This window comes from Vitis vinifera, chromosome 5, assembly GCF_030704535.1.
Source record: "Vitis vinifera cultivar Pinot Noir 40024 chromosome 5, ASM3070453v1".
Taxonomy (NCBI): Eukaryota; Viridiplantae; Streptophyta; class Magnoliopsida; order Vitales; family Vitaceae; genus Vitis; species Vitis vinifera.
In genome coordinates, this window is record NC_081809.1 from 23,805,452 (window position 1) to 23,817,979 (window position 12,528).

The window sequence follows — 12,528 nt, forward strand, 5'->3', positions numbered from 1 at the left end:
ATGTTTGAATTTGAACCTTGAGTTGCCCCAAAGCATCGCCATGGCTTTTGCAGGAAGATTTCCTGTACATCTTAGATCTCACTGTAGGAACATAAAACCAATGCAGCATGCAGATCTCTATTAAAAGTGAATTCCTGGCTGATGAATCGAAAGTACAATTTAGCTAATAAGATGATGACAATCAATGAGAAACGACACAATTTGAGACCTACCCTAAAAATGCATTTAACAACCACAACTACTCCACTTCGACATCTTCTAACCTTTAAAAGTTCTCTTTGGAGCTATTTCAGTTCAGACCTTCGAGCTCACAGGGGGAGAGACATGCTTATTACTCAACAATTTCACATTAAAAAAATCCGATTTTATACAAACTATCGAGTTCAAAGAAAAACGTTGAAAAAAATTTGAGAAGGGAGATGTTAGAATCAGAAGTTTGCCTCATCATTGGCAAACTTCAACAAAAACTTCAAAATTGAAGGCTTTGGATCTTCCCCAACCCCACCATCTTTGGCTTCGAACACACCCTTCATAATGCGCGTGTAAAGCCTTTCCAGCTGTGGAATACCATAGTTTTCAGTGCGCTCCACAAAAAGCAGCTTAACCGATTCCATTTGGCTCAAAATCTCTACATCTGACATTATAACATCTTCTTGGGATCCACTTGCACTGGTATGACCTGATGCTTCTTGAGAGGTTTCAGGTCTATGGTTATCAGCAAGAGAGCACTCTGGCTGTTCAGGACTTGCGTCATTTGCCTCATTTGCCTCATTTTCTTGTGATGACTTTGATGGCGCAGCTTCCTGTTGCCGTGGCTTGTCTTCTGCTGTTGACACTGAGAGTCACAGGAGGTTTGAACATGAAAAACTGAAGTTAGATAATCCTTTTCAGGAAATTAGTTAAAAATGGTAGAAAGGACAATTGGTTTCCTGTATGTATACACAAACACAATGGAAACCACCCATAAAGTGCCTATGTGACATATCAAAGGATATGCAAAGATCTAGTCAATTACAGAGTGGGAGGTCTTATTTTTTTTATAGGCAAGGAGTGAGGAGAGCCTCCTTCATAACACTGCCATCTGAACCAAGCATCTATGCTGCCCACCTTGCTAGACATTCAAAACTTTTTAGCGAGCATCCCTAAGGGTTGTAGGTGATTCCTGTAAATAATCCTTGTAAAATTCAAGCAAACTAATTTTCTGAAACCATCTTGAGATCAACTGGTTCAGATCTTCAATATAATTGAGAGCACAAATAAGAGATTATGATTCATGAGCATGGATCAGTCATGTTTCCTCCCCCTCCATGACTTATCAAAGTACCCTTGGGATTGGCATATATCCTCATTGGGTAGCCCTGGTCCGTTTGCTTGGGCTCCTAGATTTTACAGGGTAAGGTTTTTATGTTAAACTCTGCTTTGTGTGGTGTGTCAAATGCTCTCTCTTCTTATCTTCGTATCCATGCATTGGCAGGTTCCATACCATGCACCATGCAGTCAACACAAAAGTTGATCCTTCAATAGATTTCAAGCACTAGACCATATTGAGATCAAATTTAAACAAGGCATTGAGGAGATTTCAAATTAATGAAGAGCTTGTTTCAGGAATACTAGGCAAATTCCTACAGGACAATGAAGGCATTAAACAAAAATTCTTTACAGATCATTGGAGGAAAAGAGTGCAGACTTTTTATTGGAGGAAAAGAAAATAGAAGGGAAAAAGTTAGCAGGAACTATTTCCAACAGAAATCAGACATGTTCCCAGTTTTCTAGGGAAGGGAGATATTTATTGAGAACTGTAGTCTAATTTGAGTTCAAAATGCATTGCAGAATTCAACTATCTTTTTTCACAAATTCCTTAGTAGTTTCTTTCTAATGATTGCTTTTAAGTGTCAGCTCAGACCATTAACAAGCCAAAGGGTATGACTACCAAAAAGAACTCTTTCCTTGATACAAAGTTTTACCACAAAATCAATGTTGTTGCACTCAAGGATAAACATATCAATTTCGATGTATATATCGGTAACTCGATTTTACAAATATATCGCAGAATATCGGTAGATATTTTGACAAAATATCGGTAAGACAAAAATTGATTAAAACTCATAAAAATGGTAGGAAAAACTCTTAGAAATGATACAAGTATACTAGACATTTTAAAATTGTTTTGTTGAATAAATTGATATATATAATATAATTTGTAATATTCGACAATAACATTCAGAATTTGAAAGCATATTTTATGTACATCTATCTAATTTTGATATACTCATTGACAAAAAAGAAATGATGATTCATATAAGTATTTTTTATTTTAAAATATTGATAATTTTATTTATACATTTATACAACTATCCTACAAAACACGCGAAAATTAAAATTAATTTATTTATAATAATTTTATTCTAATTAATTTATAATATTTATATATACAAAAAATATTTATTAATTTATGCACATATAATTTATAATATAAATATTTAAGTAAGATTTTAAGATTTTATATATAATGTTTATAACTTAGTTATATATAAACTATGTACATCTAAATTATAAAAACATAGCCAGCATGGTGCCACTGATATCATTTTATAAACTAAAGGTCATGGGTTCAATTCCCATCCCTGCACTTCATTTCAATCTCTCTTTTGAGCATGAACGCCCAAAATGATTATGCCAAGTGAACCAACACAAGTCCACAGTGTGCTGGGAAGCTCAATGGGGAGCACATCTACATAGCGGGCCACATGGGCCCAATAAAATTTTGAAATTCAAAGTCAAGTTGGCAGACATTGCACCGATATTTCAGCCTTAAACCAGATATAGCAGGAAAATGGGATATATAGGGAAAATATCGGTATTTCATGGATAAATTGCCAATAAATTGTCTTTTCAGGAAATATTGGACCGCAGATATTTCTCCTCCACTTATCATGTCGGAGGCTGCCGATACACAATATATCAGCGATATTTCACCAATAAATCAAGATACTTTCATCCTTGGTTGCACTATTTATTTATTTCTGATATTGAGTTCCAACTCAATTAAAAGAAAGGGAAAGAACAAAAGAACAAAAGTGGTATCCAAAAGTGAAAATACCTGAAGGTGCAGCATCAACATTCTTTTTTGGTCTTTTCAATGCTTCATAGCTTTGGTCCAGATTAACCTCTGGCTGCACATTACGAAGTCGAGCACTTGCTCTAGTAACAGTTGCCATCTGAACAACAGGAGTGGGTGTGAAAACTGAGCCCCCAAGCTCGTCTGGCATATGGGCTGGACCCCCTTGGGCAGCAATCTTTTCACAGAATGCAACCAGTGCAGGGTCCATCTGTGACAGCATTCCATAAACCTGAAAGAATATTGCCCCAGGATAAAGTGCAAGTTTCTAAGCCCAAAAGTGAAACTGAAGAACAAATAAAACATACTGCATCTCGAAGCTCGTAGGCTCTACTGACGATCCTAGCTCCATTGTAATCGTCTCCATTATAAGCCTGAAATAGGGAAAATCAGAAAGCACTGTAACACTGCTTCGCAAATTACATGCCAAGCATTCAAGCATAATTGGTCTGCTAGCTTTCTATGTATTCTGACTTGAAACTTGGTTGGAATATGTAGCAACCATGTTATGGCATAGAACTGATAACCCCTTGAATCATTTAGTAAATCTTCAGATAATCAAAGCCCATTGTATATAGGAGAGTTGATAAGAAAACATGAATAATTGGAAATGAGAACTCTGAAAATATAAAGGAAAAGAAAACTAAGATAAGCTTCAATACAAAAGAAAAGGAATACAGTCAACAAACCAATGATGAACCCTGACTCATATTAAAGCCATCATTCCCACTGACATCAACATCTTCACAAATTTAACTCAATGCAATCAAAGAAAGATTCATTTAACTACTACAAATAAAAAATTAAATCTGCCTTTTTTCATCCTATGTAGAGCACAATGGTCCATTCAATTCAAAAATTTTCCCACAAACCAATGATAGCTAGGTGCTCTTGCACATCGTTTCATGTTCCAATAGAAAACATTTGGCCCTGAAAACTTAATTATAAACATTGGCTTCACCATGTGTCCTAACTGAAATTAACAAAATCGATATAAGCAACATCATCTCTCACAGTTAATAATAATAATGACATTGCTCTTACAATGTTTTACTTAATATAGAAACTATTCTCTAACTTAATACATGTGCATAGCCTGTGCTTCCACTCATTTCTTGTTTAAATAAATGCCAACACCCATGCCCTATGAGCATCCCCCTGCACACTGTTTATTGTGAGAATCTAGCTTGCACTTTAGTGATTTGACAAACAAAATGAAAATTCCCAAAATGAAAGAAAGCAACTACATGCTACCACCATATAATGAGTACACACCTTCGCATTGTTAACAATAAGATCAATATCTTGCAGGAATACTGAACATGTAATATACTGCCCACAGTCCACACGCTGCAGAAGAGTAGCCATGTCCATGGGATTCTGAATGATTGAGCGATAGTTTGGTGCATCCTCATCCATGACCGGATAATGGAAGACAGTGAACCTTTTATCATACAAAATCCTGCATGAAATAAAATAAAATAAAATAAAAAATAAGAAAGGGGATCAATTGCGTTTTGAGATGTAGTTGTCGCTTTGTCAAAATGAGCAGGCTTAGGGCCCCTGAGTATGGAGTAAGCTTCCAAGACAATCCGATAAGAATACCGGCTTTTTTTTTTCCCTTTTGTAGATTAGTTTGCAAGTAGCAGACTTGAAACTTGGCTTGCTTAAACCTGGATCAAGCTTCAGCTTCACTGGATTTAAAGTTTGGCTCATGTAAACCTGATTGTGCTTGAGCATCATGAGCCTAACAGACCCTTTTCATAAGGCATAATCCAATGCTTGAAAAGGCTATTTCATTTAAACCTCAAAAACACCAATATTGAAAGGCTAATTTTGATCATTTAATGTTATCATGCTTTAGCCTCACGAACCTAATCTTAAAGCCAAAATTTTATAACTAGATTTAACATAACTTAAAAGTTCCTTGATTTAAAAATTTAAAATAAAACAAGAACATTAAGAACACTTTAAGGAGAAAAAAAAATATGCAACTTAATCTGGCACGGATCCAATTTCAGTCTCCTCTTTTTCTGGTTAAATCTTTTGCAAAAAATCCTATTTAAAGATAGATGCAAACATAACATAACACTGATATTAAAAAAATGCAGAAGAAATTAAGCAGCGAAAAGACAAAGAAAATATGAATATTTAGGCAAATGTCTAGGAATAACAGAAGACCACCATACCGGTTGCAAACATCTCTAAGACACATTCGCAGTCGCCGCAGTGCATGTTGTTCAGCTTCTACCTTGGCTTTTAACTCGGAGACTTTTGGGCCACTTGCTACTTTTGGTGCTTTGGGGAGTTCAGGAAGGGCCTGTTCTTGGGATTTTCCCTTTGATCCCTCTGATGACACTGACAAAGCAGCTTCAACCAAACGCTCAAAAAACAGATTTCTGTCTTCAATTGATGGTTTTCCCACTTCATAGCTGTCAGGAAAGTGTATACAGACAATATTACAATGCTAAATTTTGAGCAAGAAAACCACTACATGAATTTGTATTTATTGTTGGCAATGGTAGAGACTAGAGTAGAAAATATACTACAAGCACCAACTCCAAAATATGTTGAACTATATAACATGAAACCACTATTTACAATATTAAGTCACCTGCCTTCAATGACTACATACACAACATACATATCATAGGAAACAAAGAAATACCATCAGACTGTTAAGAAACCCAAACAAAAAAGAGAAAAAATATAACCTTTACAAGCAAGGCAGAACCCATAGGCCCAAGTGCAACCGAACTAAAAGCCAAAAAGCTGTAGAGCTAATACAAGCCTAGACACCAATACATATCAATACATCATGGAGTAACAAACCACACCAAGCATGACAACTTAAACCCTTGGCCCAATACAACCAAATTAAAAGCAAAAATCTAAGACCCAAAATAAGATTACTTGTCAATAAATATCAATCGTCACCAGACGACAAACCATCCCAACCACAAATCTACCACGCAAAAAGTGTAAAGATGAGTTACACTGTTCTAGCAGGATGCAATAAATGGTTGTGTTATTTCATCTAAAAATTCATGTTCATTTTATATTACCAAACATTTAAGTCCTCAATAAAAAAAAATTGCCTGGAGTCTGAAATTGTAGAAAAAAATATTAGAGACAGTACTGCTAGAACATCGAAAAATTATTAAGTTTGAAATTAATAAAACATACATATTACGGTGAGAAAAGACTGAAGTTGCACCCATAGTCTCCAATTCAGATGGGGGTGTTGAGGATGTTCCTAGTAATAATATGGGAAAGTCAGAAGGCAATTCTTCCAATAGGGTTCTCAGAACAGCCTTAAGCTGCTCATGTGCCTGCAACATGACATATCAAAATCAGATAGGACAAGCATATGTTCAGTCGTAACAAAATTTTCAAAATTAAGTTTACACTCACATTCTCCCACCAAAGATGGAATTGAGGTAAATACAGTATGGATGGTGTTGTTCTTCTTGCTTCACCAAATATATGTACCAATGCCTCTTCTGGTGTCTTTGCACTAGGATCTGAAAGAAGAGCTGGAAATCCTAGAGAATGAACAGGAAATTTCTCCAGCTCATGTAAAATAGCTGGCCCAAGATGATCCTGTTAAACTAAAGCAGTAAGTATATTTAGTTTTGGCTCAGACTGTGACCAATTTGTCAATATCAAGAGTTTCAAAGGTAATTACCAGCCCCACATCTTCACTGCCATATAACAAAAACCGAGGTCTATACACAAGAGGAATTGCAGAACCATAGGACAGCATAGAAAGCTTCGTTAATTCTGAGGAAATTGCAAGAGCAGGAAAAATATCTGATATATAATTCATAGCCTTCTGGAGATGCCTTTGTAGACATGGTGCAACAACTAACGACAATGGTCGAGAGTGAACAATAGAGCCCCTGTGTGCAGCAGGGGTAATTGTTGACATGGCTTCTACAAAATGATACTTTTCGACCTTTACTGAATCAACATCTATCACAAATTTGTCATCACTAGTGTAAACCTGAGGATATTTTTCACGAAAAGCACGAATTGCAGCTTCAGTGCAAAGAGCTTTTAAATCAGCACCACAATATCCTACACAACTGGCAGCAAGCTCCAATTTTAGTTCCTTTGAAGGAGGCTGCTTCCATTTGCGTGTATGAATCTCTAATATTTCAGCACGTGCCTCACAACCAGGCAGAGGAAAGTTGAATTCACGATCAAACCGACCAGGGCGGCGTAAGGCTCCATCAATGGCATCAATCCGGTTGGTTGCTCCAATCAGAACGACTTGTCCACGAGAATCAAGACCATCCATTAATGCAAGCAAAGTTGACACGATAGAATTGTGAATTTGCTCTTGTTTGCTAGAGCGAACAGGGGCAAGTCCATCAATTTCATCAAAGAAGATAATAGATGGTTGATTCCTTTGAGCTTCTTCAAAAAGTAGTTTCAATTGTCTTTCAGCCTCACCTACCCATTTGCTAAGCACATCAGCACCCTTCCGCATGTAAAAACTGACTTTCTGGCCAGCCTTTGAAGCAGCACAAGCCAATGCTCTTGCAATAAGTGTTTTCCCAGTGCCAGGGGGACCACATAACAAGACCCCCCTGGGAGGGGTGATGTGGTAACTAGCAAAGAAATCTGGATATAGCAAGGGGAAGAAAACCATTTCTTTCAATGCATCAATATATTCAGAAAGCCCACCTATGTCATCAAAACTTACACTCTCATCAACCTGTAAAGGTTGAATATCAGCCCCTCCCTTGGAGCTTGGTCCAGCTGTTTGGATCCCAGAAGTCAAGGTAGCAAAAGCATCACTCTGATGTCCCCAACCAGAAGCAGCAACATTCAAGCCCCACGCTGATGTCCCAGGCACATCTAGTCCGCCAAAAAGCCAAGGTGGTGCAGATCTGCTCCCACCACGCCCCCAAGGAATAGCAGGACCTTGATCTAGCTCATCCACAAGAAGAGAGTCATCAGAATCTTCGGCTCTTGCTAGGCGATGACGCTTGTGACCTCGAGATCCACCCTTCCTTGCATCTCTGCTGACCTTAGTACCCATCCCTTGATGTAACACTCTTCGAGGAGATCTTGGTCTTTGCTTACCTTCTTCAAGAGAAAGCCTGCGGACATCAGCACGATTACGAAGATCATACCGCCTCCTTCCTTCCTCCTGTTCTTCTTCACCCTCTTCATCATCACCATCTTCCTCTCCATCATCCTCACCCTCGCCATCACCGTCACCATCGCCCTCATCTTCATCCTCACCATCATCAGCATCAGCATCAGCATCATTATCTTCAACCTCATTCCCATTTTCTGTTTCATCATGGCCAACCTTCTCTTCAGATGTACCTTGTTCATCATCAGATTCTAGATTCAACTGTTCTCTTGCAACTGCTTTTGAGCGACGGGGACGAAGTCCTTCACGCCTCGGCAATGGTCTAGCATCAAGGATTTTTTTATGTTTAGGAGATGATAACTCATCTTGACTTGCACTATTGTCAATGCGGTTTCTAGAAGGTCGATACTTGGGTCTCTGAAACAAAACCCCAAAACATTAAGTCCCTGATAAATCATATTATACTATACAATGAAAATGTTGAATCACATATGAAGTCAGATTATGAATGACCTTGATAATCAAATCATGCTTACAAGAGAGTGAAAACTCACCATCAAGTCATCATCTTCCTCTGACCCAGAACTATCTGTATAACCTTCAAGATTTACAGAAATCCTCCTCTTTCTGGTAGAACGTCGAAGGTTGGTCGCAACTGACTGAAAACAAAAGCACAAAAAACCATAAGAACATAAAATGCATAATATTCCTGTGAAATCAGAGGTTAGTCTTTCAGTTTAACTAGCTTCATCAGAAAAGGCACATGAAATTATATATATATATAGTGAGAAGAAGAGGCACAATAATCAAGCAATTCTCCTAACCATAGTAAGAGAAAAAAAATAAGTAACCTGATTGGCTAAAAATAATTCCCCTAACCAAGTACTCACACATGAGACTGAAATCACAGTTTTCATGGAATCATAAAACCTAACTGAAAACCCTCTTCATCATATTATACAAGTTCAACCAAGGTAAATCTATCTTCACACCCTGCTCATCATGCAAAAGACATACCAATGCAAGAGGAAAAGACACTTCACAATTCATAATTATTCAAATCTAACAAACTTTACTGTGGCTTCCTTACAATCTCACTGGCATCATAATCTCCACTGCTTAACAAAAACAGATGTATAAACTATCATCAGCCAATAAATCTAAGATTGCAGTTCTTTAACATAAAAATCTCAATGTCCTTACACTGCCTATCAAAACAGAACTTATATATCCATCCCCAATGAGAGAAAACCTTTATCCGTTGACTTATCAGCACAATGACAATATGGGAAAATGATATAAATTCACAAAATGAGCACATACATTACTATTTGAGTTCCGCATTGGCCGATTCCCAGGACGCAACATCTTGGCAATCTGAGAAGCTGCTGTTCTTGTCTTAGTTTTGCTTTTCTTGCCGCGTATAATGGTTGGACTATAATACAAGTATGAGCGACCATACATCTTTGGCCTTCTCCTGAGCCTATCACTTGTGCGTACTGGTCCTGAAGCAGATCCATCCCCTTGACCAGACCGTTTTGAATACATAGATAATTACTATCTTCTGTTATTATATCCTTGGATAAGCATCGGACATGTCACCTGGCTACATGTTCACATACAAGCAAACTTGAATTCCAGCCTCAAAATCAACAACAATAAAGAGTCACTAACTCTCTGAATTATAAAAAATAAACAATGAAACATAACATAAAGGACAGGAAAACACTTGGATGTAGTTAAAAAGAGCAATCAAAAGGTAAAAACAAGAGAAAAGAATAAACAAGAACCCAGGTGTCAAATTGGCAGGGCAAGAAACCATACTTGTCTTGTGTCAGATAAAAGTAAGAATGAAGAGTTTGTATAAAAGAACAAAGGGAAAGAAATAGTTAACAAAAAGGATATCTTGTAAATTTTCAAGTCCTAAAAACAATTAAAGTTATCAGAAGACAATTTGTGTCAATCAGAAACATTATCTGGGTAACTGCCACACATCCATTGGAAATATTACAATTAACAACTGTGAACAGGTGCTTCTAGGCTAGAGAACTTTGTAGGGAGTTTTTACATCCTTGAGAATGCTTTCTTGTTCCTTGCATTCAGCTTTTAATTGTTTTCCTAAGGGCCTTTTCTTTCTTTGTACTCATCCTTCTTGTACCTTTGATTTTGATGCAATGGATGTATCATATTAGTAAAAAGGAAGAAGAAGAAGTCACAATTTAACTGGAATTGCATTCACTCAAGAGAGGGAACAATGGTACTCTTCCCCTTGTGCTCTAAGTTGTAAATATTTTTACATTTATTATTTATTATTTCCCCCTTCTAGACCAAAGTTTAATTTATTGATAATGTAAAAATATCAAATTCAGATTCAAATAATAACTTCGCAACTGTACCAATTAGGAGTTGAGGTGGTTAGAACTATACCTCAAAATGCTCCCAGTGTAGGAGCTGAAGAATGTTACAAAACGTAAAAAAAATTCAACTGTTAATTCAGCCATAATGCCATTGACATCAAAGGACAGTATTCTTTGAATAAGAAATTAAATTATCCAACCACTCTCTTATCGTTCTTTTACATGCTTTCTATTTCTTTATTCTTGTTTCCTATCATGTGGAAGTGAACAAGCAACATGTTCTTGGGTTATGTCCACTTTTGGTGCTTTTGTTATATTTTCTTTGCTTATCAAAAAGGAAAAAAAAAAAAAAAAGACTCTGTGGCATTTAATGGACATAGGAGGATACCTCTTAGATGAAACTCCAGCCTTGCCTGCAAGAGAAATCATGAAAAACCAGCCTTTAGGGCCCTAGAAAGACCAGCTATCTACCTCTAAAAATCCTAGAGAACCATGTAGGCTAATGGATCAAATTGAATGGATCCCTTACAAAATAAAGAGTGACCCTCTTTATTGCCTCTTTTAAACCTCAAAGATGGCAAGATGCTATGCAAATAGCAAGATTCTGGCTTTTAGAAGATGGTGGACCCTTACGATCACCGCATAAACTTTCACTGATCACATAACAACCACAAACATTCAAATGACTGTAGCAAGAGTTGACTATTAGATTGCAAGGGTCTATACATGAAGAATGCAAGGCTTCCAATAAAAAAATAAAAATAAAAATCCAGAGATAGCAAGGCTCTACACACACTGATGTGAATATGGATCTGATAGTTAAATTTATCTTTTTATACACAAAGAAACTACCAGCAGATCCAAGTGTGACATTCCGACATGGACTTAGTTATCAAACATGTCCACTCCCTAAGGACATGTTCGTTAACTTACAGATATAAACACAACACTAAAGTAAACTCACCCTCGTTCTTCTGCACCTAACTAGACTAAACAGATACGGGCTCTTTTGTCATGACTGGAACATCAACAAGTGTCAAATTGTCAATAAGGAGAAGTTCCCTGCAAACAGCAATAGAATCACATTGCATTTTCTCAGACCCAAAGAAAACATCAATTAATCTCAGTTTCAATACCTGCAATTCCTATCAATAATATATCTTCAGCAACATAGACAAGTGATAAACCCCAGACAAGCTGCTAGTCCAACTTAGTATGAAAAAGGAAAAATCACATAAGTTTTTTTTGGAAATTAGAATGGCCAGCAAAATTTCCCTACAAATAGATCAATTTCCGCAATTTAGCCAATGATAAACCCTACACGAGCTAATAATCCAACTGTTTAAGATAATATCCACAAAAGGCTAGCAAAAAACAACCATTGAATCCAAAATTAAAATCAAACACAAACTAAGTAAACCAAACTGCCCAAATTAGACCAAAAATCACACATGCAATCCACACACAGACTTTGGCACTGGAAACCTAGAATGCACAAAGAGCATCGCCGATCAATTTAAGCAACAAAAACACAACAATCATATTGTTCTCATCAAACAAAAAAATCAGAAAAAAATAGGAATGATTTGTCGGTTTCAACTGATGCAAAAAAAAAAAAAAAATGACAACAAAAAATTGAGAATGTGAAAAAACAACCAGATTCCTTCAGGGGCGTTTCACCTGGCCGGAGATCTCGCCGCAGAATCGCCGGAGAACGGAGAATCGAATCGGAGAGAAGCAGCGGCGAAGAGAAAGGGTTCAGGCAGAGAGAAGGCTAAAACCCTCAAGAGCCCTTTGGTTTGGTGTAAATGGAATATAAAGAAAAAGTGTTATTGGCATATTCGGGATTTACTAATTCCAGGAAAGGAGGAAGTATGTGATTGGATAAAACGGAGTGAAAGGTTTTGGAAATAGTGGATATTTGCCTGGTGGTAAGAGGAAAA

The 12,528-nt window shown here is 37.0% G+C and overlaps 1 protein-coding gene across 20 annotated transcripts; it reads right to left on the bottom strand.

Annotated features, from left to right (window-relative positions):
- Window positions 1-328: 328 nt before the first annotated feature.
- On the bottom strand, window positions 329-12,439 carry LOC100242365 (ATPase family AAA domain-containing protein At1g05910). 20 transcript variants are annotated; one of them, XM_010652248.2, is made up of 14 exons: window positions 12,242-12,392; window positions 11,550-11,603; window positions 11,115-11,238; window positions 10,974-10,998; window positions 9,552-9,834; window positions 8,783-8,887; window positions 6,807-8,645; window positions 6,533-6,721; window positions 6,305-6,450; window positions 5,308-5,550; window positions 4,394-4,580; window positions 3,427-3,492; window positions 3,101-3,350; window positions 329-835 (listed from the first exon to the last, which is right to left on the bottom strand). In XM_010652248.2, exons 5-14 carry the CDS (start codon window positions 9,774-9,776, stop codon window positions 429-431), a joined length of 3,657 nt encoding a protein of 1,218 aa, XP_010650550.1. In that variant the 5' UTR covers window positions 9,777-9,834; window positions 10,974-10,998; window positions 11,115-11,238; window positions 11,550-11,603; window positions 12,242-12,392; the 3' UTR covers window positions 329-428. The 20 variants fall into 20 exon arrangements, with proteins under 20 accessions (XP_010650550.1, XP_010650545.1, XP_019075537.1 ...); XM_010652243.2 differs by having other exon boundaries at window positions 11,550-11,647; XM_019219992.2 differs by having other exon boundaries at window positions 12,266-12,388.
- Between the last annotated feature and the right edge of the window lie 89 nt (window positions 12,440-12,528).